Source organism: Gallinula chloropus (genome assembly GCF_964237585.1).
Source record: "Gallinula chloropus genome assembly, chromosome: Z".
In the NCBI taxonomy this organism is placed as follows: domain Eukaryota; kingdom Metazoa; phylum Chordata; class Aves; order Gruiformes; family Rallidae; genus Gallinula; species Gallinula chloropus.
The window spans coordinates 87,139,338-87,166,019 of record NC_140089.1 but is presented as its reverse complement, the minus strand read 5'-3'; the positions used below and the strand labels follow the sequence as shown (position 1 = coordinate 87,166,019).

Here is a 26,682-nt window from a genome sequence, read left to right as displayed (position 1 = left end):
GTGTGTGTGTGTGTGAATCTTGTAGCTTCGTCGTGATTCATGGAAAATAAATGTGCTACAACTTTAAGGCTTTGCCTGCAGCTAAATATAAGGGTGTGCTGGCTCCACCCTGCCGCTTTGTTAGGGATACAGGCATTTATTTTCTGGGGTGGGTTTTTGCTTTATTTCCCCCCCTCTCCACCTCCCCGCCTTCAATTTCATCGTCAGTCCCCACCATGAAGTAGCCAACGGTCTGGAGCATGCAGGGGAGATGCCTCCTAACATTTTCCCTGCGGAAAGTTAAAGGATTGGGACTTAACCAGATCCAAATCCCAACTTTCACGTAAGTGCTGCGCTGTCTTGTCTGGTGGGGGAGAGGAGGAGGATGATGATGATGATGATGATGGTGTTGGTAGGGATGAAGGCTTAAGGCAGCATGTCTGTCCTAACCTGACTTTCACAAGCCTCCAGGCTAGGTGGATGTTAAGCCAGCGGCTCGGTTGGCCAGGGGCTGCTGATCTTTGCATCCAGCTGTACTCTTGGGGATGATGTCCCTGAGTGGACAACTCTTCTTTTCCTAATTATTTATCTTAGGTGAAAACTCAGTGTGTTGGTAAAACTCAGAGAGTTTTATTCAGAGAGGTTGTGGCATCTGTGTTTTCCGTGCAGCGTTCGCTCAGCCGAAACTTAGTTCATCTCTGACTTTCTGTTTTTGAAAGAGAAGCCGGTTTCATCTCCATTTTCTCTAATAATCTGTTTATTTTATTAGCTTTAAAAAAAAAAAAAAGAATTAAAAAAAAAAAAGCAGGCTCTATTTCCCCTGATGCCTAGCCACCTGTTTTATATGAGCTGCTGAAGGTCTGAGCTCTCGCTCCGCTTGTGCAGAGCAGATTTCTTTCAACAAGCCAAAAGAAACGACAGGGCTATATACTAAAAAGGGCAAAAAACCCCACATGCTGTGCTATTTTGGTAGCAGCAAATTATGCGTCCTACAAATTACCACTGGTTATGAACATCGTCCGTCTGTCTGGATGACAATGTCCTGCTTTCAGACCACCGCTAATACGGTTAGAGTTCGGATAATACCCATTGAACTCCAAAGCGTCTCCTCTTTTCTGAGCCCTGATTTATTCCTACCAGCAAATGTCACATGTAAGTACAAGTTTTATGGCTGTGTAATTCACAGACTGTTAGGCATCTTATTAGGAAGGACTTGGACTTTTTAAAAAATGACTCGAGGTTGTTCCTTTAGTGTCTGGAAACTATCAGTTCTTAGATTTTTCTTGCTTCCTGGCTTTCTCTTTTCCTTTTTTTATTTTTGTTTTCCCTTTTTTCTTTCCCCTTTGTTTCTTTTTCCTTTTCTTTTTTTTCTGTTCCTTTTTTCTGTTCTTTTTTTCTAGTCATTTTTCCTGTTCTTTTCTCTTATCTTTGTATCACTTTCTTTTTTCTTTTAGTTTTCCCTCCCTTTTCTTTTAACACGTTTTTTATTTCCTCCCCTTTCCCCCTTCCCGTTTTACCTCCCTTTTCCTTCTTTTTTCTTTCTGATGCTTCATTTATTTTTCAATTTTCTTCTGTTTTCCTTTTTTTCACTTGTATTTAATTTCTTTTTCTTTCTCTTAATTTTCTACTTATTTCTTCCTTTTCTTCCCATTTCCTTTTAAATTTCCATTTCCTTCCTTGTAAAAATCTTTGTCTTTTTTTCCCCCCTCTTATTTTCTTTTTTCTTTCTTTTTTTCTTCTACCCAGTAAAGAGACAGTTGATTTACTCACCTTTCCACCTCAGCTTCACGAACATCAGCTCCGAAATGCCACTCTGAACCCACGGTGGGGACTGTGGCACTGTGAATACATTGAGAGAGAGTTTAGATTTGATTATGAGCAAGAATTTCCCCACCTACAGTACTACGAGCACATTCATCATTTGATGCTTACAGATTTTTTTTTGCCAGCTGTGATAAAAAGCAGCAATTTGCACTCCTTTTCTGTTTGTTCTCCAGGAAGATGATAAAATCCCAACTATTCCCGTGTGAGTTCCTACGTCTCTTGCACACTTACTTGTAGAGGCATGGCAGGCTCGCTGTGAACTCCTTCTTGGGCTGCTGTGTGAGAAGCTCCAGTAGCAGTTTTCTGGCTGGTTTTGTGTAAGGAGCAGAGGAGCATCACAAGGGGCCATCTGCCCATCACACTGGGCAGAATGAGGACCTTCTCCTTCCTTCTCCTTCTCCTTCTCCTTCTCCTTCTCCTTCTCCTTCTCCTTCTCCTTCTCCTTCTCCTTCTCCTTCTCCTTCTCCTTCTCCTTCTCCTTCTCCTTCTCCTTCTCCTTCTCCTTCTCCTTCTCCTTCTCCTTCTCCTTCTCCTTCTCCTTCTCCTTCTCCTTCTCCTTCTCCTTCTCCTTCTCCTTCTCCTTCTCCTTCTCCTTCTCCTTCTCCTTCTCCTTCTCCTTCTCCTTCTCCTTCTCCTTCTCCTTCTCCTTCTTCTCCTTCTCCTTCTCCTTCTCCTTCTCCTTCTCCTTCTCCTCCTTCTCCTTCTCCTCCTTCTCCTTCTCCTCCTTCTCCTTCTTCTCCTCTCCTCTCCTCTCCTCTCCTCTCCTCTCCTCTCCTCTCCTCTCCTCTCCTCTCCTCTCCTCTCCTCTCCTCTCCTCTCCTCTCCTCTCCTCTCCTCTCCTCTCCTCTCCTCTCCTCTCCTCTCCTCTCCTCTCCTCTCCTCTCCTCTCCTCTCCTCTCCTCTCCTCTCCTCTCCTCTCCTCTCCTCTCCTCTCCTCTCCTCTCCTCTCCTCTCCGTCCCCTCCTCCTCTGACATATCCGTTACTGGATACTGGTGCTGCAGCAGGATGCAGGGACAGATAGGTGACATCCCAGCGTGCCAGATGCTACACAAATCCAGAGCAACATGCCCAGGTTTGACTGCTACATCCATGAGCCTCATCCAATGCCAGAGCTACCCGCTCCTGCAAATCAGCTTTTGCAGAAGGCAGAGCCCACAGTATCTCAGCAAAGGGGTGATATCATGGGATTCCTAGGAACTGTCATGAAGGTTCCTCTCTTTGGGGTGCCTGGGGTGTTTTATGCTGGGACCTGTCCACTCAGCTGCTGCTTTGGTGTCTCAGGCTTTTGGGTGTCCAAACTGGTGCTTGCAGAGGGCTCCCTGCATTTTGAACTGGATTTTATCCACCACAGGGATGAGCGCCGGGCTGGCTGGGCTGCATCCTCAGATGCTCAGGAGCTGCTTTGCGTGGTGTTTCAGGTCGTAAAACCAAAGCACTGTGCCTGGAAAGACAGATTGCTGCCACAGCATAAGTAAATCTATCGAAACCAGACAGCTTGCTAATTCACCCTGTGCAGCACGCGTGTCTCCCCACCCTTCCCCTGCTTCCCTGGCCAGACTGAGAATGGCCTGAGCATCGCTGCCTTCTCAAGGAGAGAGAGAGAGAGAAAGAAATTGCACTTCTAGAGACCAGACAAAGCAGGATTAATCTCTTGGGATTCTGAGGGGATTCTGCATCATCCTCCCAGATGGGGGAATCATGTCCCAAAGCTCTTGTTTTGAGTAAAATGGGAGTGACAGCCACCATCTGGGTGAGGAAGGATGCTGGTCCCAACCACAATGAAGGACTTTTGGAAGTAGCCTGGGCTGATGATTAAGGTTTTAGCCTTAATGGGTTTGTTTGGCTCTCTGGGGCTCAGACAAGCAGCCAGGTGACGACAGCACAAGAGGGACTGTGTGATAGCCACACCGAGACCCACACCACAGGGACCCCCACTCACATCCAGTGCATGAGAGAGGGTGGGATGCTGTACCCCAGTCCCTTCATGTGTGATCCTGTGCCCAGGTCACCATCACAGATAGAGTGGGTGTCCCTGCCCTGGTGCAGAGATCTGCAGATGGGGTGATGAGCGTGCAATCATCTCAAGGGACCCTGGGCACCCTGGTCCAGCAGATGCCTCAGGAAAGGTTTATCAGTGCACTAAGGAAATGAGGATGAGGAGGGTGAGAGACAGGCATGGGCAGGTCCCAGCACGTGGGGAGTGGAGTAAGCACCACCAACACAGTTTCAGCTGGTAGAACCTGGCAGTGTCGGGTTGAGACTGGTTGCTTCATGGCTGCACAGGACTCGCTTGGAGTGGCTTTATCTTGGTCCAGCCCTGGCAGGAGTTGTAGCATCAAAAGAGGATTCAATCCTGAAGGATGTTGCCAGGAAGTGTGAGTGAGCTCCTCAAGGCAGGGGCAAGGTGATTGGCATGGATGGGAGATGCCCATCACTTAAAATGATCCCCACACCAATCCCACCAAGGTGGGACTGGCATGAGCTGGCAATCAGGTCAAACCCCTTGAGTAGAAGCGAGGCCCTTCTCCTTTGGGTGGCTTTGGAGGAGGTCTCTGATGGTTTCTGGAACACATACACGTAAATCTCTACCTCTCTACAGGGACTTTGGGCAGCAAATAGAAATGAAATGCTTTTTTTTCTTCCTTTCCTTTTGTATAATGGATTGATGTGCTGCAGGTGAGGTCGCTCATTTACACCTTTCCCATCCCCTGATGCAAGGGATGCCGTCTGCAATGGCAAATGGAACAAATGCTCTACAGAGCACCTAAAAAGGGATGTGTGTGTGTGTGTGTGTGTGTGTGTGTGTGTGTACACGCTGCAGAAGGGGAGAGCACACAGACGTGAGCGTTAGTGTTTCTAAGCAATGGCAGTTCTCCTCTGGAAGCCTAAGTGAGCACCACTTTCCGGGAGTTGCCTAATTTAAATCATCTTTTTGCTCTGTTTTGTCCTATCCATTATTTTCAGCTGTCACGTTAAGTGCCACAAAGACTTTTCAAGAGGCTTTTTCTGCTTCCCTCTAATAATCCCAGAAACAGGCACTGGTCCCTTTGTCCGGGGCTCTCTCTGATGGCTCTCAGTGTTCAATTTGCTGGAGAGGAACCACTTTGTGGAACAATAGGACAATCAGTGCTGCAGCAGCTCAAGTGCTGCCATCCTGCCCTTGAAGAGGCAGGAGAGAAGCGAGGTGGAATCGTGTTTTGTCCATCGCAATTAATGACTTCTAGGAAGAGCTTTGGTGGCAGCTCTACAAAGGTGATCCTGGCTCGCAAAAATTGGTGCATTTTATTTGCTCTGAAATTTGTTGGGATTTAGCGTGATCCTCGGTGCCCAAGGAGAGTGATCAGCTCTGGGTGTTCAGCTCAGGATTAGGGCTTGGAGTCCAAGTCTAAGTCCAACAGGAGGGGTCCAAGCTTTGCCTGTCAAGAGCAGGATAAAGTCCCACAGACATAAAGTGTTGCATGAATTTCTTGGCTTGTTAAGGAGTTAGTAGGGACAACGATGGGTCCAATATTGAGACCAGGTCCTTGGGCAGTAAAGTACCTCTAAAGAAAAGGCCGGTGAAACACCAGGGGTGCTCAGTGCTATGGATCTATCCCTGGCAGTTCTGAACAAGACAAACATTTCCCTTAGGGCTCCCTGCTTTGAGCCTGGGGTGAACCACAAGACTTTTTGAGGACTTTCTCAGTACTTTATGCTATAGTCTTTAAGTCTTCTTCTGGGGCTGAGTAAGGCATCCTGTGCCTGACTCAGGGTAGCCTTGAGGGAACTGGTTTCTCAAGAGAAGCAAACGATCTTGTACTGGAATGGAGGAACAGCAAGTGCCCTCATTGCCCAAAATATCCCAAAAATCCAATACTTCATGTGACTCCATGCTGACCTTGTGCTAAGTTTTCCTAACTCTGCTTCAGCTGCTGCCCTCAGCTTTACCCTTCTTCCCATCTCCTGCCCCTTGCATCACCAGTTGCTTGCCAGGTCCATACTCCTAGTCACACACCATTCTGCTTCAGGAATCCCCTTTGCCTGTCACTTAAGGCAGTTAAAAGTACCCTACTTATGGCTCAAAGTACCCCTATAGTGCTGCACTGGAGGTTAAAAGACTATTTCTATCTTTCAGTTAAAAACAGCTCTGTGATTACCGTTTTCTAGAGATACTGGGGAAAAGAGGTGTAAAGGTGGAGGTTGGTGTACTTCTGGAGAACTCCTTCAGGCATTGCCTGTGATTGCTTTCTGGTCCAGCCACTTGGGATGGGATGGGATGGGATAGACACTGAGACTGCACAATGGAGGGAACCCTTCCTCTCCTAGTTTTGTCCTGGGGATGGCTGGGAAAGCAGGTGAAGAAGGCTGCAGAACGCAGCCTTTCTATAGGTACATCAAGGAACAAGCCATTGTGGTGGGATCTACTCATTAATGCTTTAACATATGTAAATAGGAAGGAAGAAGGTAACTTTTCAAGTAACTTTTAAAAGCAGAAGTAAATTTTGATTTAAAATTTGCATTGTGCCTATGGGACAATGGATGGGACGGGTGCTTCTGAGTCTGTTTAATCCTGAGCTTAGTCCTTACTGTGCCCACTGGCAGAGGTGGTTTTGCCTTGGTTTTGTGTTGGACAGTGCTGTATTTCACCTGCCATCACACCGCCTAGTCCCTTTGCTTGTTGCCTGCCTTTCTTGAGCCCTGCTAGAGTTTCTCATGGGTTTTTGTGGCCTTATCAAACTTCTCTAAGGCACCAACTTTCAGAATTAGTGAGAAGCAAAAAAAAAAAAAAAAATTATGTTGAAAAAGCTGTTGGCATAAGGTGATTTTCACAGTCCCATCAAGCTGGGGTTGTCCTGGGCTCATTAAGAACCCCACTTAAAGTGTGACCTGTCTGTGAGGAAATCCCTGTGCAAAATATCCCCATGGGCTGTGAATACTCCCAGGTGCTTGCCATGAAGTGCCAGGTCTGAAATGGGGTGGAAAACTGGAAGGAAAAACAAAACAAAACAACAAACCCTCTGGAAAACTGTCATGACAAAACTCTGAGCTTGTTTAGCCGGTGTGGTTATGGAAATTAAAGTTGCAATCTGGACCCCTGAGCAATCCCAAAGGAAAAGAAAACAAATCAATGTATTTACAAGAGGGTGGTGGTGGCGGAGGAGGGGGGAGAAATAAAAATCAAACACTGAGTGTTGGAAGTCGACCTCATGGCTCTGGGATGGTCTGCAGAGTCAGCGCGGCATCCAGCCCTCCTGCCCGCCGGCAGCTCTGGCCAGGGCTGGCAGTAAGCCGAAACCCTGGTCGGGGAGAGAACTCTCTCCCTCTGGCTTCTCTTCGGAGGCAGGGAAGGTGGATTGTTTTCCGGCGATGAAATTTCCTATTGAAAAATTGAATGCTTCCCTCTCGCGCCTGTGAATGGGACGCCCGGGAAGCAGAGCACGCTGGTTCCAATTACCAGCTCACCCAGGCCAAGTGCGGCAGTCAGGCAGGAATTTATACTTTCTTCATACGTACTTGAAAAGATAAAACCTGTTTTTTTTTTGCTTCTTTTTCTTCTTCTTCTTCTTTTTTTAAATGTATTTTAATGAATTCAAAGCAGGAGCCCCAGCCAGCCAAGCTGCCTTTGATTTGTTCTTATATTAATGTTTTATGTCTGAATATGTGCCTAATCGCTCCAACTAGTCAAAGTTGCTACCCTCCGTTGGGCCAAAAATAAAATGGTCCCGGGGAGCTGGTTCAGTTCCTTGCCCCCCTTTCACGCCATCTGTAGGGGTGGCTTCCCTGGGATTTTCCTGGAAGACCACCTAAGGGGTAGCATATCTGCAGGGAAAAATCTTCAGGGAAAGCTCAGTGTAGTTAATGTTGATTCCAGCCCAAAAACAGCATCATGAGATCATCAAGAAGGTAAATAGCATTGTGGGCACATCAAGAGGAGTGTTGCTTCCCTGTGATGACATGTCCCACAGACATCGAATGCTGCAGAGTTGAGCCCATCAGGGGTTTCTGACTGTCCTACACAGTTACTGCTCCTCCATTAATATCCAACATTTTCACTTGCTTTCTGGGCAAGATTTCCATGTGGGAAAAGATATTTCTTGAGATACATCAGAGCATGAGGTAGAGGGGAAGACATGTGGGACTGACATCTATCAACCACGAAGGACAGTGGTGTCATTAGACACTGGAAGGGGGCTTGGCAGGTCAAGTCTTGGTTCCCACCTTGGGCACAGCTTTAGACAAAGCCATGAAGAGCATCAGCACTGCTTGGCACCTCTGGAACTCACTCTTCTCAGACCTTTCCCTGCCTGTGTGGGCTGGCTGGCTTGCCCAGTGGTGATGTAGTGCTGGCTGTAGCAAATGCTAGCTGTGGCTGCAGACAGGGCTGTAAGCTCCAGCTTTGTGTGCTGCCTTCTGCAGATCTCAGGCAGAGCACAAAGGCCTCTTTGAAGTGGCTAGTTTGACTACAAGTTCACACCCCTTCCAGTGCACACTTGAAGGCAGGTGGTTCTGCTCCAGGACCAGGCTGTTGCATCCCCATGTTCCTCTTGATATGTAAAATGAGAGCATGTGTCTCAATTGTTGTTTGCATCCCAGTGTCACCTACGGGTCTCCAAGCAGGATGTGGAAAGCCTTGGCAAAGCCACAGCTTGCCCCATGGAGATGGGGGTGTGAGGTGAGGGGTGGCAGGCAGATGCAACTAGCTGAGAAATGAGAAAAATCATGTTCCTGAAGTGGCCATGGGGAGATGCAGAGGTCCCACCACATGCGGAGTAGCTCATAGTATATGGAAATGTTACATATACATCTGTATGGTTGCAAAAGATGCTCACTGTTCAGTTGTGTGATTGGGAAATAGTAGACCATCACTGGGAGTGAGCTGGAATGGGAACACCTGGAGGGGCAGAGTTAAGGGTGATTATGCAGCCCAGCCCTGGCATTTCTTCACTTTGGAGAGCTACACGGCATAATTTCATCATAGATTTATATACAGTTAATGGGCACATAGTTTGATATGCAAATAAAGCCATCATAAATATCAGAGAAAGATTTAAAGCTCTGCTTTCCCCTGTCATGCCACAGTCCTTGCTTTTCTGGTCAGCCTAATCTCCTCGATTTCTCCTTTCATCATCTTGTGTTTTGAAGACATGATATCTCTTTCAAAGAACATCTGTCAGACGTATATTAATTAGTTAATTTTTCTGCATGGAATTAAAAAAAACAAGGGTGGGGAACCCAGAGCCCCGAGGATCAGATGTGGTGTGTGCCCAAGTAATTATTTTGTGGTAACATGGAGATGTATCATGGATGGCCTGTGCTTAGTCTACAAAGGTCCCTCTAGCTCTTGGTGAGAAACAGGTTTCTTACCAGAGATGTACAGCTTATGCTACAGGCTGGAGTGAAAGTTCCTTGTTGTAGATAATAGAGCATCTGTAATAGAAACCACTGAGACGTCACTTTCAGACTGAACTTTCTAGATCAAGGGTGCTCCAGGCAATGGTGCTGAAGGATGTTTTTGATTCAGAAGTTTGAGGTCAAGTAGTTTAAAAATGGGGGAAAGAGTGGATGGAGTGAATGTTTTTCTATTCAAGGACAAATTGGAAGTGTAGGCTTGTTTGCTGGCAACATCAAAGATCACAGCTGGCTGGGGATGCTGGATGCTTCTCATCTAGTTGATCGTGGAAACCAAATTTATTTGGATTGTTGAGTGGTGGTCTTTGGTGAAGGTCTTTTACTGTCACTGTGACTTCTGAATGAGATGCATTTCACACAATGCCAAGGAATATGTTTTACATGAGGGGACTGTGAGCAGGTGTGTCCTCCATGTGCACAGCTGTTTCCTTCTAGTTCAGATGAAGAGCTTGGTGTGCAGTTTTGGGGATAAATCCAGGCCTGGTGCCAGTGCCTAGGAGTGAACTGGAGCTGAGTAATGCACATGTAGATGCTGTACATGAATTCCCAAAGGGTGTCAGGAGTGATGGAGCATGTCCTTTCATCAAGGAGATCTTTCAGCCTTGCTAAGACAGGGTCCTCTCTGTTAAATGCCTCCCTGACACCTCTGATTCTCAGGGGATGAGGAGTCCCCAGGCTCACTGGGCAGTTGCTAGTCCAGGTGCCCCATTTCTGTCCTCACGTGTGAGAGCTGCCCACTGACACTGGACAAAGGTCTTTCTCTTGGCACTCAATACATGGCAAAGTGCTCGCAGGGGGATGAGGTTTGGATTTCTTCAGGTTGCACCACAGCTGTGTTTGACTTCCACCACCTGTCTTTACCATCTCCGCCTTTTTTTTTTTCTTTTGTGGTTTTTTATTTGCTTGCAGGTTTCCAGTCCTCCTGATAATGTGTTGGGTGTGGGCTACCAACCCATTCCTACAGAGCAACCCTCCTTGTGTATTCCTTTCAGAATAAATATATTCCCTCACCCCTTCTTATTTTTTTTTTCCTCCTTTTTGGTTTCTTCTCTTTTTTTGACACCTTTTTTTTCCCCAGTCCATTCCTCTGAGCTGACCCCACTGAAGCATGACCTCTTCCAGGGGCAGAGGAACTGGAAGGCTGTAATGCAGTCTCTGAGAATCCTGTCTTACCAAAGGGGTCCCTGAGGGGTGAGAGGAGCCATGGAGGATGATAACTGGTGTTACCCCTCAAAGGAAACACCTCTTTGTACTGGTGGGTGTCTCATGTACCGCATCCATATTGGGAGTCCTCCATACCAGACAGACTGTTGGAGCAAGTCTAGAGGAGGCCACAAAGATTGTCAGAGCACTGGAACAAACACCTCTCCTATGAAGACAGGCTGAGATAGTTGGGCTGATTCAGCCTGGAGAAGAGAAGGCTCTGGGGAAACCTTCTTGTGGCCTTCCAGTGCCTAAAGGAGACTTCTAGGAAAGATGAGGACAGACTTTGTAGTAAGGCCTGTAGTGATAGGTTATGTTTTTAAATTAAAAAAGGGAAGATCAGCCTAGATAAAATGAAGATATTGTGTGATTCTGTGGTTTGTGTAATTAGACAGTGGTCCTAAAGGCTAAAAAAAACCCCCATTTCACCCCATCTGCCCAGCCAAATAATCACAAACCTGCCTTGAGCAGAAAGGGAAAGGATGTTTGTCATCAGCTGAGTATCTGTTGAAGTGCCACATATAACCATAGAATGATAGAATGCTTTGAGCTGTAAGGGACCTTAAAGATCATGAAGTTCCAACTCCCTGCCACAGGAAGGGACACTTCTCACCAGACCAGGCTGCTCAAGGCCCCATCCAATGTGGTCTTGAAATACTTCCAGGGAGGGGGCAGCCACCACCTCCCTGGGCACCCTGTGCCAGGGCCTCACCACCCTCACAGTGAAGAATTTCTTCCTAATATCCCATCTAAATCTTCCCCCTTCCAAGTTAAAACTATTCCCCCTTGTCCCATCACTCCAGGCCCTTCTAAAAGTCCCTCCCAGCTTCCTTGTAGGCCCCTTCAGGGACTGGAAGGCTGCTATAAGGTCCCTCTGCAGCCTTCTCTTCTCCAGGCTGAACCAGCCCAACTCTCTCAGCCTCTCTTCACAGAGGAGGTGCTCCAGCCCTTGGATCCTCTGGACTCGTTCCAACAGTTCCATGTCGCAACCTGGCAAAGTCACAACACTCAGGCTAAGGATTTTTGTTTGGGGCTCGCTGTTTCTCTCCTTGCTTGATAAAATAAAGCCTGCAGAGGAGCGGGTGATGAGCTCCCATCCATCTCCTCTCACACTTCCAGCCGCTTCTGCTTGAATTATTCATGTTCAGTAAGTGATCTGCAAACAGCTCCTGTGATCTCCCTGTGATCTGTGTGTGTGTGTGAGAGACTCACCCCTGCTTAGGTCAGGGCATTTTCTTGTTTCCTTCCTCACGGCAGGGTGTCTGTGGGAATCTCCAGGTTGCTCCTTCTGATTAACCCTCCATTATTTATTATTTACAGGGTGCAATTTGTTCGGCTGTCCCGGGCATGTGGTATTATCTCTGGATAAGTGAGAAGACTCCATGCAAATACCTGTAGTTGTTGCTTGACAGATCCTGTTGTAGAGACAGTATCAAGGAGCTGCAGAGGCACTTGTACAGCATATACCCTTCTCAGTGGGGGTAGTGCTGCCAGCTTCTAACTCAGTGTAGGATGTGCTTCACCTGCATGTGTCTCAATAGACCTTTCTGGGCTCTTTATTTAATTTTTTAACTTCTGGTTTGGTTGTGTAAGAAGGTTTGTGAAACTGCTGAGAAGGGCAGGGCATGGTCAGGCCATGGGCAGATGTCCTGTGTACTTTGTAACCTGTATTGTAGTGATACCAGCTGTATGCCCACCTCTGCCAGTGGACCCACCTCAGGGAGATCCTGGATCTCTAGTATCATCTACTTCATCCCAGCATACTGTGATAAACCGGTCTTCACTTTGGGATGAGGAATGGAATGGTTCAGGAACCCATAGCCAGGAGGAGCAGGAACTGATGCTGCAAGTAAGGCAAGGCTCAGCACAGACACGGGGGACCCTCAGATCCCCTTCCCCAGCTAAATGAGTGAAGAAAGGGTACCTTCAACCACTCAGGTGAAAAAATGTTCCATTTAGGATACTTCTGTAGAGTACCTCTGAGGAGGACCTGTGCCGTGCTTAGGAAATCCCTTCCCTACAGCAGAACTGGAGTACAGTAATGTGGTGGTTTGACCCCGAGTGGAGGCCAGATGCCCACCAAAGCCGCTCTGTCACTCCCCTTTTTGGCTAGACAGGGGAGAAAATAGACATTGAGAGGTTCTGGAGTCGAGATGGGGCCAGGGAGAGATCATCCCACAGTCAGCGTCACGGGCAGAACAGACTCAATGTAGAACAAAAAATGCATTGAATTTATTGCACACACCCTCCCAAGAAAGTACCCAATGAAAACGGGGTAGGATAATAAGAAATAAAACCAAATCTTAGAATATCCCCCCCACCCCTCCTTTCTTCCTCGTGTCAACTTTATTCACACGCCAGGTGGCACAGGGGGATGGGGATGGGTGTTGGGGTCAGTCCATCACACATTGTCTCTGATGCACCTTGCTCCTCAGGGGAGGACTCCTCATCCCCTTCCTTTGCTGCACTGTGGGGACCCACCCACAGCAGACAGTCCTCCATGAACTTCTCCAATGTGAGTCTTTCCCCATGGGGCTTCAGCTCTTCCCCAGCTGCCCCAGCATGGGTCACTGCTATGGGTGCAGTCACAAATCACAGAATGTCTCTCAGTCCCTCAAGCCCAGACTGCTCCAGCCTGGTCGCCCCACAGGGTCACAAGCTCCTTCCCAACAAACCCGCTCTGGTGTGGGCCTCTCCCCACGGGCTGCAGGTCCTGCCAGGAGCTTGCTGCAGCGTGGGCTTCCCACCATGTCACAGTGTCCTTCATTGTGTCTCCACCTGCTCCAACATGGGATTGTCCACAGGCTGCAGGTCGGATCTCTACCTCAGCATCATCTTCCCCAGGCTGCAACTGCCTCACCACAGTCTTCCTCACAGGCTGAAAGGGAATCTCTCCTCCAGCACCTGGGGTGCCTCCCCCACCCTGCCCCCATGTCTGCCCTGACCTCAGTGTCTGCAAAGTTTCTCACATCTCCTTTCTCTGGCTGCAAAAAGTGGCTGCTTGCAGTTCTTTTTTTCCCCTCTTAAGTATCTTATCACAAAGGTGCTGCCGCTGCTGCTGATGGGCTTGGCCTTGGAGAGCGGTGGGTCTGTCCTTTAGCCAGCTGGCATCAGCCCTGTCAGACCTGGGGGGAGCTTCTCTCTGCTTCTTGCAGAAGCCGTCCCTGTGGCCTCCTTCCCCTCCAAAAAACCCCACCTAAACCTTGCCCTGCAAACCCACAGCAAGTAAGTAGCACGTTTGTTAAAATGTCCTGCCTCTCTGCATTCTGGAAGGAAGATTTTCTATTAAACCTTAGGGAAATTACTGGCCTGGCTAACTAGCACAGAAGTAATGAACCACAGCAGGGTTACTCGAGAGATTTGGGCCCCGGCTTTGTAAGACTGCATTGTTTCTTTAAATGAGAGAAATAATTTAAGCAAACAAATGAACAAAGAATTTCTGGAAATTTAAGTGCAGTACAAATGGGGTGGTTTGCTCATCTTCGGTTTAATAGGAGCAGTGCAGCAAACAATTGCATGGCTGACCTCAGAAATCTATCCATGGTAAATAGTCACAGGAGAGGAAAACAGACAGCCTGCCACCAACTTGGTATTAAAGTTATATTTTCTGCTTTTTCCACGGTTGTGGGCCAGTCGGGGACTTTCCATGAGCAATAGGCATGGCAGAAATTCCCTTCTGCTTTGTAGAAGCCACTGCCGCTGAACAATGAAAGGTCTGACGCTGGGTTTTGCCCTGGTTTTGGCATGAGTGGGTTTTTGGTCACAGTTTCCAGTGGGTTCAGGCTGGGGTAGACCCTTCCCTACGAAACGCATGCTGCTGGACCAGGACTATGGGTGGGTGATGCCCCACCCTGCCCCTTCTGCCCCATGGCCTGTGATGTGGTCTAGTGGAGGAACCTCAGCTTTCTTACCATCACCTCTACAAGGTGCTGGATGTTAAATCCCTGACTTGGGTCGGGGTCTGGGCAAGCTCTGCGTGATCCATGCAGCTTTGTGCAAGTCCTGCAAGAGGCTGGAAGAAGGACAGAAAGATGCTGCCAGTCTGGAGTTCCTCCAGAAATAAATAAACCAGAAATACTGGCCCTTCAGGCTCGGTCGTCTGTTCCTCAAAAGACATTTTTGGACAGGATCACTGTGCTTTTGTTTTTCCATTAGGCAAGTGAGGAGAGAGCATTGTTTTCCTCCCCTCATCCGTTCCCCTTATAGGGGAAGAAGAAGGAGGACTTGGCCACCTCGAGCTGAGCATCTCGGGGGACCTTCCAAAACAAAGGGCTGTGTGGAGAAAAGCGCTGTCATCCTGTCCCCACCATCCTCTTCCCTCCCTTCACCCTGCTCTTGGCACAGCCATGCCCGCCCAGGGCTGGTGTGCCATGCGTCACTGCCAGCTGTCAGGGAGCATGGAGGGGTGTTCCTAGGCTTCTTTCCCTGGAAACCCAGCAAACTTCTCTTATCTCCAGCTTTATCACTTCCTGTAGACTTGGCAAGGCAGCCCTGGAGTTTGCCTTCTGCCAGCAAGGTGTGTTAGCTCCGGGATGGCGTTGACAGTGTACATGTCCATGTGTGGTGGCTCAGATAAACCAGCACTCCTGAGGAGCATCATTTTGGTGTTCCTGGATGTGGGCCAAAGCTCTATGGATGCATCCATCCATCCCAGTGTAGTTTCTCTCCTGTGTGCTGCAACTATCCATCCCTGATCTGCAAAGAACGCCTGTGGTTTGGAGACCATCTCCCTGGTCCTTCTGCATGACCCTTGCATTAGCTCCCATACGGGAGTATGAGGCCAGCATGTGGAGCTGGGATGTGTGGGGGATTTTTTTTAATGATAGGTTGTATAGGCTTTTTTCACAAATGACCTGACTAAGATCAATCTATCTTGTTTTGCCCAGGCTCCAAGGCTGACCCTGCTGAGAACCCCTGAGATACTGCACTCTATGGGAGCGGAGACCACTTGACTGCACTCAGCACCTTTCAGGATCGGGCCCTAGGTAATTATTCTAATTCTCTGCCAGGATGGTGGGTGAAATTTGATGTTGTGGGCTGTGCAGACCATCTGAAATGATGTTTCTGGTTACCCATCCCATGGATCCGTGGATCCAACTGGCAGTACAATGAGAACCACTGTTCCCTCAAAAATAGAACTATGGTTCATCTCCTTTGATTCCAGAGGAGAAATCACAGAATTGCAGAAAGGTTTGGGATGGAAGGGACCTTTCAGGGGCATCTAGTCTAGCCCCTGCCGTGGGGAGGGACATCTGCAACCAGATCAGGTCACTCAGAGCCCCGTTCTACCTGACCTGGAATGTTTCCAGGGACGGGGCATCTACCACCTCTCTGGGCACCCTGCAGATCGCTGTGTCACTATTACAGTGACGGTCACCAGCTCTTCTGCTGGGGAAGTTCTCCTGAACTTTTACTTGCAGAAGCCTGTAAAACTATATCAAAATAAAACAACGTGATTTTCATTCCCAGCAGAACCAACCAAAGGCTGAAAATGCCAGTGGTTACAACCAGGTGAGGATGCCTGCTGAGGTCAGGCTTTTAAGAAGGGCACAAAACCTACAGCGGCAGGAGCTTGCTGTCCAAACTGATTCTAGGAACTGCTTTCCTGTGGAAAATTAAATTGGGAAAGTCTTATCCACAGCAGCTGCATTCTCCCCTCCTACCCTGGCCTCATTGCTGCACCTTTGAGGAACTTCCTTAGGGTCTTTAGATGTTTGCTTCTAGGTGGGTAGATGGATATCAAAGAGCCTAGGGCCAAGCAGTGCCCTGCTTTGCATCCTCGCATGGATGCAGCGTCAGCACAGTGCCTGGCCTGGTGGGGCACAGGGGGCAGGATTAGGCCCAAGATTTGTTCTTCCACCCCCACAAGGCTGCCTTGAACTCAGAGCACGAGCTTGAGAAGTGATCTCAGGGCTGAGTTTTAAAAGGAGTCAGAAGGAAGCCAGCAGGCTGCTGTGGATGTTACTCCAAAAGGCTAAGGATGAAGGATTTCCTGTATGAAGGGCTTCCTGAGCAAAATGATATTCCTTGTGGATTTCTCTATGCTGATAAAAATACTGTCCCAAGAGGGGGCTGGCCTTTAACCTCCTCTGTCACACTCTCCCCCTCCCCCAATAAACTGGTTAACAAAACCCAGTTTCCCACTGATTTTGGCAGAGCTCTCCAGATCAGGGCGATGCGAGGGCGGATCGTGTGTCGCTGGCCGCTCTCCCGGAGCATCCTCTCTCTGTGCAGGAACAGAGGGCTATTCTCTGTCCCTTCCAGCTCTGTACAGTGACATTTTCAGGACCCGGGCCTGAGGACTTTGACTGGGTTGTTTCCTGTTTTGAGAATCTCCATTTCAAATACTCTGTGCACAGCATTGTGCAGGGAATTAAAATAAAAAAAAAAAAACCCAAAAAAATAAACCAACCACCCCTGTAGCCTCTCTCAAACGCTGTGGTGGGCGGTGGGGAGCTCGGCTCGTGTTTCCAAGGGTGGGGAGAGCAAATGGATGTTGATGCAGAGGGTGAAAGGCGGGAGAAGGAAGAATGAGAAGGAAGAAGTAAGTCCGCCATCCACTCCCCATCGTGTGGGGATGGGGTGCTTTCCCAGCTCTGTGAAGCTCTGTGTTTAAACGGCTGCTGTCAAAGCTTGGAGAGTAACTAAAACAAAAATGTCACAGGTCAAATGGATGTTTTCCAGTTGACCGGAGCGCAGTGTAAATCCCAGGGAAGGAAACAACCCACCAAACATCCACCAGCCCTGCTGCCTCTGCATCCTTCATCCCAGTGCTGGCTGCTGGTGGAAGGTCCTGTGAGGACTTACAGCTCGGTGGCAACGCTGGGAAGGCAGCTGCCTGCCTCAATGTCAGAGAACTTTCTGCAAACAGCATCCTCTCCCCAGTAAATTTTGGTGCAAGTTGAACTGTATCAAACCTAGGCCAGCAATTAGGAGGATGTAGAGGTTGCTTCAGGTGAGAATTGTAGGAGAGAAAACATCTGCTTGTTGAGGAACTTGGACTGGAGGTCCATCCTAAGCCCCTGCAGCACATCTTCAGCCAAGGGCTGGTCTGTGCTGCTATAAATACAGAGGGTTTGGATAGGCAAGGCTCGCAGGCAGCATCAAGGCAAGCACATCTCTTCTGCCACTTCGCGCCATCGCTCGCAAAGTCCCCCCAAGATTTTGGTGTGGCTGATTGCTCTTCGATGTGTTGTAACCTGAAAATAAGGATAGATAAAAGCAAAATGTTCTGGGAGTGATGCCAAGCCAAAGAGAATGAATTATTGAGAGATTCGTATCTGGATAACGGATTTATGCTCCTTAAACAACTTTTAAGGGAAAAATACGGCGTTTGCGGGATCACATCGGGATTGTCCAAAGACATAGAACTCTCCCTTTTTAAACTGCATTGCTTTTATTATTATTATTTTAATAATAATAATATTTTCACAGCGGAGCCATATATGAGAATGCAATTTGTGTAGGAACTGGAAATGAACCAGAAATGATCAGCGTATTTTTTAAAAGGCACTTTACAAGTCACTCGGCATTGGAAAAGGTACAACTATCTGTCAAAGCAAGGCTTGGGGATAAAATAATTAGAAATCACACAACCATAGCAAAGGAAGATTAGTGCTAAAATTAGAAGCCATAAAGTTGGTTTTAGATTAGGCTGGAATCTGGGCAGGCTGTTTCACTGTACCGTGCTACTTAAGAAAAATGCAAGGTGAGAGGTGTGAACCGCCTGCATTTGGTGGTGTTGCAGTTTGGTGGGATGATCTGTGAGACAATTTTCAGGGAAATCCTTAGGGAATGGGAGTACAACCCACGAAAGGTGACAAGCTACTAGAGGAGCTTGGGTTCCGTGCTGAGCCGGTTTTTCCCCTCTCCCTGGGGATGACCTGCAAGGTTGGTTTGCACCTAGTTTTCAGAGCTGTAATGGCCAAATGCTGCATTGAGAAATTGTGGTGGGATGGCTGTGTGAGGGAAGATCTATACCCTCAGGGAGCATGGGTGTGAGTCAGAGCTGCTTTGGTCTCAGAGTTGATTGTTTGGGGATGGACATCAGTGTCAGATGGGGTGTAGTCCGTACAAGTTTATCCCTTCATGCTTTTGCTGGGTCTCCTTATGCACGAACAGGAATGACTCGTCTGTGAGAGGAGGCCACAAAAATGGTCAGAGCACCTCTGCTACGGAGACAGGCTGAGAGAGTTGGGCTGATTCAGCCTGCAGAAAGCTCCAGTTAGACCTTTTGGTGGTCTTCTAATACCTACAGTGGACAGACTTTGCAGTAAGGCCTGTAGTGATAGGACAAGGGGTAATTGGTTTAAATTAGAGAGTAGATTCAGACTAGGTATTTGGGAGGCATTTTTTACACTGAGGGAGGTGAAGCACCAGCACAGGTTGCTCAGAGAGCTGGTAGATGCCCCATCCCTGGAAACATTCCAGGGCAGGTTGGACAGGGCTCTGAGCAACCTGATTTGGTGGCAGATGTCCCTGCCCATGGCAGGGGGGTGGGCTAGATAACCTTGAGGGTCCCTTCCAACCCAATCCCTTCTGTGATTCTATGACCTGCCATGGAGGCTTTATTATATCTGGGAAGTGGGTAATGCAGTGGGACCCACCTTTATGCTCAGCTGGCATCAGCATGTAGAGCTCCACGTTGCTGTAGCACTGGTCTTCAGCCTCATTAGACCACAGTTTCTTGGGGTCCTCCTGTGATTAACACTGGTGACAGTTGAGCCAACTGCAGTGTGTGTTGTGTTTTGGCAGATGGGGATGTACCTGCTGTGTTCTGGTTCGTGTGTTGGGGACCGGCGTGTCTCAGCATTTGCTTCTCCCTGTGTGCAGGTTCTGGGAGCTCCTCCTCACTGTGAGGGGTTGGGACACAAGGATCTGCCACCACACAGGGCCACTTTTAGGGGTCCTGGTGAGAAAGAAAGATCCAAGAACGTGAGGCCCATTTGGTGTGTGAAGACTTGTGGTGTCAGGGAGGAGAACAGGGAGGAGGTCAAGGACATGGATCAACTGTGTGAAAAGTGGCTGAATAGACTAAGTCCTTCAGTCCAGAGGAGAAGGAGCTGAGGAGGCATCTTAAGTGGGGTATATAAGCCCTGTGTGGTGTGGAGGTTGGTGGGGAAGAGTTGCTTGTGTCCTGCAGCACGAAAGCTGGAGAAGAGCTGTGAAATGACCAGGCTTTAAACAGGAGGATGTGCTTTTTTGTAAAACATGTATTTCAGCTGTGGACCTCCTTGCCATAGGATGTTACAAGATGCCAACAGTGTAGATGGCTTCAAAAGCTGGTTAGATAAATTTATGGATGAGAGGTCCATCAAATTGCTGTTAGCTCAGTGCTGCAGGTGCACCCACCAGACCGGGAAGCTTCTTGGCTGCCTCCTGGCCATCAGGAGCATATATATGGAGAGGTACTCTGTATGTGCCCTGCTCCATACACCCCTTGGTCACCATAAGAGCTGGGATTTTGGGCTGCAGTATCTCAGTTACCTGCTCTGGTGTTGAACCCAATTCATGCTGATGGTGGGCAAGGAAAGCTGTATCTGCTGTATCCTGTGCTTTCCATGGCAAATGCACACCTTTAGCTATAGATGGGCCAGGTGGTGGTATTGTAGGGCATGATATTCCCTGATGTATCAGCAAGCCTTGCCCTATGAGCTGGCTTACTCCAGTGTGACCAGCCAAGGCAGGAGCACAGATCCAGAAGGGTTAAGAATCTCCAGTGAAAATGTCCTATCACCAAATGCCTTCTAAATCCCAGTGAGTATCCCAAGAGGCTACGAGGTAGGGGGGGGAACTGGTGTGCTCCATGTATGAATGCCTTCAGAGAAAAAGTGTCTTGGTACTAGGAAGTTTTCTGATATAGCTGGAAAAGCATGACATGAGTGAAGGATGTTTCCAGGCATTTTCACAACAAAGGTGGCCAATTAAAAAGGTCCCTGTCACCTGGAGAAAGGTGAATTCTTCAGTGCTTGTGCCTTGAAATGGGGAGTTGGGGACTTCTGGGAGAGAACCCTGAAAGTGGGATGTGCTGTTGAAGTATGGATGTGACTGGGCAAATCCCTGGGCTCACCAGAGGTACCAAATGAAAGGGTCTAGTAGGTTTCCCTCCTTGCTGGGAAGCACCAAATGCCCTACGACCACCCGCAGCATCTCGTCAGCACGGTCGATTCCCGGTGTCTGCAGTGGGAGAGTGGAGTCGACCAGACTGCCTGCTCCCCCTTCCCACCCCCCCCCCCACCCCCCCAAAACGCTCCCTGCCGTGCCTCCAGCTCAGTGAAAGCATGACAAGTCCTCATTGACTCTTTGTAGCCCAAGAACAGAGCCTTGGAAAAGTCCGGCAGCGGGAACTTTACTAATTCCAACTAATGACTCCGAAATACTGACTGAAGGGAACAATTGGGCACCATCAAAGGGTGCAGACAAAAGAAATGCACTGCATTGTAATAGCAAACGGAGCTGAATTTGGTCTGATGGAGCACCTTTCATATTCAGAGCGTTTCAAAGCCCTTTGCAGAGTAATGAGCTGCATGCTGACGGCAGGGTGGTGGAGAGGTCTTTATGTGCCCAACAATAGCTGGCACAGCCAGCAGAGGAAGACCTGCTCTTGGTGGGAGAGGGGATGGTGGCTGGGATGCGGAGGTTATCCTCTGCTTTTGTGGTTCTTCAGTGCCGTTAGATATCTAGCTAGATAGATCTCTAGCTAGCTGCTTAGTTTGGAGGGGAATTGGAGCTGGTCAGGCCACACCTGGCTGTGCTGCTTCTTGCTGTTCTGATGCTGTTCTGTCCATAGCTCACATGTGCCTGCTGTGGGTCTGTTGCTGCTCTGGGTTGGATATACTGAGGACACGTGGGATAAACAGGAGTCGTTTTTGGAGGGACAGAACAGCTGGAAGCACACAGGACAGACTCTGAGATGGGGAGATGGGATTACTCTTCCTTAACACTGGCACTGTTTGCCCAGAGAGGTGATGGATGTCCCATCCCTGGAAACATTCCAGGGCAGGTTGGACGGGGCTCTGAACGACCTGATCTGGTTGCAATGTCCCTGCCCATGGCAGGGGACTGGACTGGATGACCTTCAAAGGTCCCTTTCTGCCCAAGCTATTCAATGGGAAATGTGAGTTTTGGAAGGGTCAGAGCAGCTTGAGGTGCCCATGTCAGTCTGTGAGATGGGATTCTTCTTTCCTTCTTGAAACTGTGCAAAAGTCCTGAGGTGTACCTATGGAACCTCTCATCTTGGCATTGCTTAGAGGGTCAGGTAGCTTGGCCACAAGGACTGGGAAAGTCTCTGCATGCTCTACCCTCCAAACCACCAGCGAATGAGCTACTTCTTCGTCTCAGGTGTGCAGGGATATTGACACCTTGTTGTGTGGATTTACCTTGTCCTATGGACATGCAAGGCCTTCTCCTGCAGGCCTGCACTCTTGATGGGTTCGTTTTCTGTGTCCTTCTTTTATCTTTGAGGAAATGGAGGTGGAGAAACATGTTGTGACTCACATGAGAATCCCTCAGCACAGCTGGGGACAAACCTTGGCCTCCCAGGTCACTGGCTGGTCCTCTAATCTTGCGGTCTCCATGGCAGTCTTGTGAAGGCCCACACAGGGCTTCAGCTCTTTAATTTTAGCTAAGCCAGAATAGCTCATGGCACAGCTGTGTGAGCAGATCTCTTCGTCCTGAAACCGTTTCTGTGGCAGGGATGTTGCTTGCCCCTTGCAAGGAGAGGAAAAGGTTAATTGCATTTTTCTTTTTCCCTTTTTTTTTTTTTTTACATTTTTTTTTCAACTTTTCTTTTTTTGGAAAAGAGGAAATAAATGTACCTACCCCACCCTAAGGGGACTGCACAAATCTGTCAGCCCTTGGTGGGTGGGGGCAGGCAGCTGTGCTGCATTAAGGAAGTAGCCCTTGGGAGGGAAGGGGTTGGGGGGCATGGGTGGGGGGGCCTTGGCTGCCTGCCCGCCTTCCCAGAGCTGCAGCAGGGAGAAGGATACTCTCCTGAGCTATATTTGGAGAGCCCAGGCTGCAATACTGTCTGTGGAGCCATGGGCACTTGTGATGAGTTAATCTTACCCAGGGCTGGAATAAAAGGTTTGCAGCAAAGCCTGGTTTGAGGTTTGAAAATGAGCTCGGGAGTGAGGAAGGAGATTTCAGACCTTCTCCCTGGGTGAGACCTGGGTCCTTTACTACACCAGCTCCCTGCTAACCAGGGTAACCAAACTCCAGGAACCTCCTGCTTCGCTGGAGGACCACGCTACGCTGGTGTTGGGCTACTTGCATCTCCCCCATCCCAGCAGAGGAGGGAGGGTGGGAAGCAGACTGAGACGAGTTGGAAGCCTGGAGCCTCCTCTCTCCTCCATCTGTGTTTCTGTGCCTCCTGCGCTCCAACTGGGCCGGGCTGATGTCATGGCAAGACTTCCTCTCGCAGGCAGCGGTCTCGCATGCTGTCATCCCGCAGCGGGGGTTTTGATGGTCTGCAGGCAGCTTTGCTGCTTCCCGTCTGCCTTGTGCTGGGGCTGGCTGGCTGGGGGGCTGATTTCCAGGCAGGGGTGCCTCAAAGGGCTGGTTGGGTGGCAGTGGTAGCAGATGCAAGTTCTCCATCATAATTCAGGCTTTGCGTGGGTGGGTTGGTTCCTCTTCTGAATTAGTGCTCAAGGGAATATATAAAGGCTCAAGATTCTCAGTTTCTTTGGGAGATTATTGGAATAAAAATAAAGTTTCTTTTGTGGTAAACCCTAAGGTCAAATCATAGAATCACTGAGGTTGGAAAAGCACCCATTAAGATCCTCAAGTCCAATTGTTGACATAGCCAAGCCCACCATGTCCCTCAGCACCACATCCTTTAAATCCCCCCAGGGATGATGACCCCACCACTGCCCTGGGCAGCCTGTTCCAGCACTTGACAGCCCTTTGGCTGAAGACATTCTTCCTCATCTCCAACCTCAACCCCCACTGGCACAACTTGAGGCTGTTTCCTCTTGTCCCATTGCTTGGTACTTGGGTGAAGAGACCAACCCCCACCTGGCTACACCCTCCTTTCAGGTGGTTGTGGCGGGTAGTAAGTATCAGGGTTACATCTTTAAACATCTCAGAGCGACTTCTAAACTTCATGTCCTGTTGAGTTTCAAGGCTTCTAAATTCAAAGCTATTGTGTGTATCTCACACGGGGTGGATGGTTGCTTAAAGCCTGTCCAAACCTTTCTTGCTTTGCCTTTCTATCAGCTGGGGTTGGTGTGAGTAACTGGTGCTCATCTTTTGAGCATAGTAGGAGCATCATCATCTCTGGGGCCTCAGGAAAGACTGTCTTGGAGGGGGAGCAGGGCTGAAGTTTGAAGTGATGTTGGTCCTGGTGGTGTGTTTGAGGTGGATTTACATCCTCATGCTCTTCTTAGCCAGATGGATGCTTTGCCTGTGGTTCTTGTTTCAGCTAAATAGTGTGGTAGGGACAGGGGGAAGACGTTAGCAAGGTGATAAATGAATTTATAATCCCAAACCAGTACTGCTTGGTCCAGGAAAGCATTGGTGGAGCCTCACTGGTGTTTTCCAGTGGAGGGGCAGACCCGCTAATCCTGCACATCCCCATGGGAGCTGTGGGAAGATGCAGTGCCTGACAGTGAGGCATAGCCCTTGATTGGAGGTGGCTTTCACTTCCCCCTCTGGCACAGCTCTGGGGCGAGGGGCTCATCTGGATTTTGCCAAATAGGTTCCCTTGCCTCCTGTCTGGGATTCGGCATGTGTCTGAGCTTTTAATATCACTTCATTCTCCCTCCCTACATCCCATGCCCTGGTCCCAGATGTATTTGTTTAAGTGGCTTTAATTAACTTACATTTTCCTGTGCGTGACAGCTCCTTGAGGTTTTGGTAGCTGTTTTTTGTCCTTCCACAGTTGTCACTGACATGTAGCACTTTCCCTGCTGACTGGCCTTCAAGCCTACTGTGTTTTTTTTCCCCTGCTCTGTGGGATTATTTTAACATGCTGGAAGGAAATGGTTTCCATGTGAGCCTTGTTACGCACACTCAATTGATTATTAGGTGTGATTTTCCAGATCCCTGTATCTATGAGGATTTTGAGCCAGGGAGCCAGAGGGGCACAGGATGATGGTTTAGGTCAGATAGATTTATCTTCACGAGTGACAAGACTGATAACTCTGGAGTGGCATGGCTACAGGTGTTATCATTTGGGTGTCTCCTCAAGAGTGAAGGTTAATGTCTTGCCACTACTGATCCATCACGGTGTTATCTGCAGGATTTATAGGTCCTCTTGTGCCTTTCCAGCAACAGCAGGTTTGCTTTTCTGGAGCTCAGATCTAGGTACCTGCTCCCTGGTTGTGGAAGTTGGAGTGGTCATATCAGCAAGCCCTTGCTCTCCTGGGTTCTTATGCTTTTCAGCCCAATGTTAGGAATAATCTCTGTTTGTTACTGTGTAATTTTGCCCTTCCCCAGTAGAGGAAGGTGGGATGGATGGAGGCAACACCAGTGTTTGGGTCTTCTACCAAAGGAAGGCGTCAGGCAAATGGAGGCAAGGCAAGCCCTGATCCTGCCTTCCAGAGGATCACCCTAACAATGTGAGCAGGAGGATGCCAGGGAGCAGAGAGGGACTCAGATCTCAAAGTAAAATCTCTGTGGAGAAAAAAAAAAACAGAAGAAGAAGAAGAAGAAGAAGAAGAAGAAGAGGAAGAAGAAGCAGTAGCAGCAATAAATCCAACAAATTAAAATAAAAAGGCAACTAACGTGAGTGACAATTGTACGGTATCAGATAGCACCACATCCTGAATTCCAGTGGGATAGGAAATAGGAAGCAAAAATCACTCAGGTGCTTCTAGATAGTGATAAGGAAAGCAATTCCCATTTACCGGTAGAAATAAAATAAGAAGTCCTGATAAACCCTCCATGACTAGACTGGATTAGGGCTCTGGCTGTGAAAATTCATTACAGGCATGCAAAAAGAATGCATATCTCACCGAGCTAAACTGACTACAAACACCATTTATCTGGAGAAGAGCTGATTCACTCGGAATAAATAGATTTTTTTTTTCAAAGAGAAGGGGGGCAGGGGGGGGAACCTGTCAGAAATCTGTACCCCTGCCCTGTCATTTATTATGCAAATAAGCATCACACCTTTCTAAACCACAAAGGATGAGCTTGTGTTGGAAGAGCAATCTTAAGCTGTTCCAGTGATTCCAGGGCCAGGAGCTGCTGGTTTCAGGAGGGCTTCTGGTGGCGAGCAGAGCCAGTCCCCGTCAACGAGGGCAATGCAATTTGTCTGGACGTTTTCAGAGTTCCCATGGAACGAATTTATGGCCTCACATTATTTTGTATCATTTATGGTACTTTATTTTATTTTTTTTTTTTTTTATTTGCCCATTCTCCATAGGAATGACTTGGTATCTGGGTCATGTGCAGAAGGGAGCCCGTGGCATGTTCTGCTCTGTCCTTGTCTTCAGCTCTCTTAACAGGCTGCCCAGGGAGAAACAGGCTGCCCAGGGTTGAGTCACCTTCCCTGTGTGTTTTTAAAAAAAGGGTAGATGAGGTGCTCAGGGATCTGGTTTAGCACAGGACAGGAACAGTTGGGCTCGATGATTTTTAAGGTCTTTTCCAACCTTATGATTCTGTGATTCCGTGAAGGAGCAGTGGGTGCAAGCTGGAGCAGAGGAAGTTCCATGTGAATATAAGAAGGAACTTTTTCACTGTGAGGGTGGAAGAGCCCTGGGACAGGCTGCCCAGAGAGATTATGGAGTCTCCTTCTCTAGAGACATTCAAACCTGCCTGTGTGATTTAGTCTGGGTGATCCTGCTCTGGCAGGGGGGTTGGACTAGATGAGCTTTCAAAGTCCCTCCCAGCTCCTAATGTTCTGTGAGTCCTTTTTGGCATCGGTGCTGGTTGAAGCTCCATTGCTCTGCTGGGTAGTGCTTAGTGGAACAGGATGCATTTGAGCTTTGGTCCATGGTTGACTCTGAGGCGGCTGCAGGAGCACTTAGTGTGGTGTGCAGGGACTGAAGCATGACCTAACACCTTTTGTTCTAGCAATTAAATATCTCAGGATGCTAATTTTAGAAATAGAATTGAGATGGTAGGAGCCATGAATAGTGGATGAAACCTTGATGTTCCCTTCGTGGAAGAGAGAGCTGAACCGACATCAAATGAATGAAAAAAACCCAACACCACCCCCTAACCCCCCCTGCCCCCCCCCGAAAAAGATCTGTAGAAGGTATTTCCTGACAAGGAGGTTTTAGCTTTTGGTCCTGTGTTTTGGAAAAGCTCCTCAGGATCATGTGTCCCCAATTCTGCATGTG

The 26,682-nt window shown here is 48.5% G+C and overlaps 1 protein-coding gene across 1 annotated transcript in view; it reads left to right on the top strand.

The window, feature by feature from the left end:
* Positions 1-239: 239 nt before the first annotated feature.
* The window catches only part of ZBTB7C (zinc finger and BTB domain containing 7C), a gene marked incomplete at both ends in the record, with an annotated part of 110,531 nt that continues 84,088 nt past the window's right edge, over positions 240-26,682 (top strand). Inside the window, one exon of the mRNA XM_084278796.1 lies at positions 240-322. Coding sequence (XP_084134922.1) covers positions 240-322 — 83 coding nt within the window. The remainder of the gene's footprint in view (positions 323-26,682) is intronic.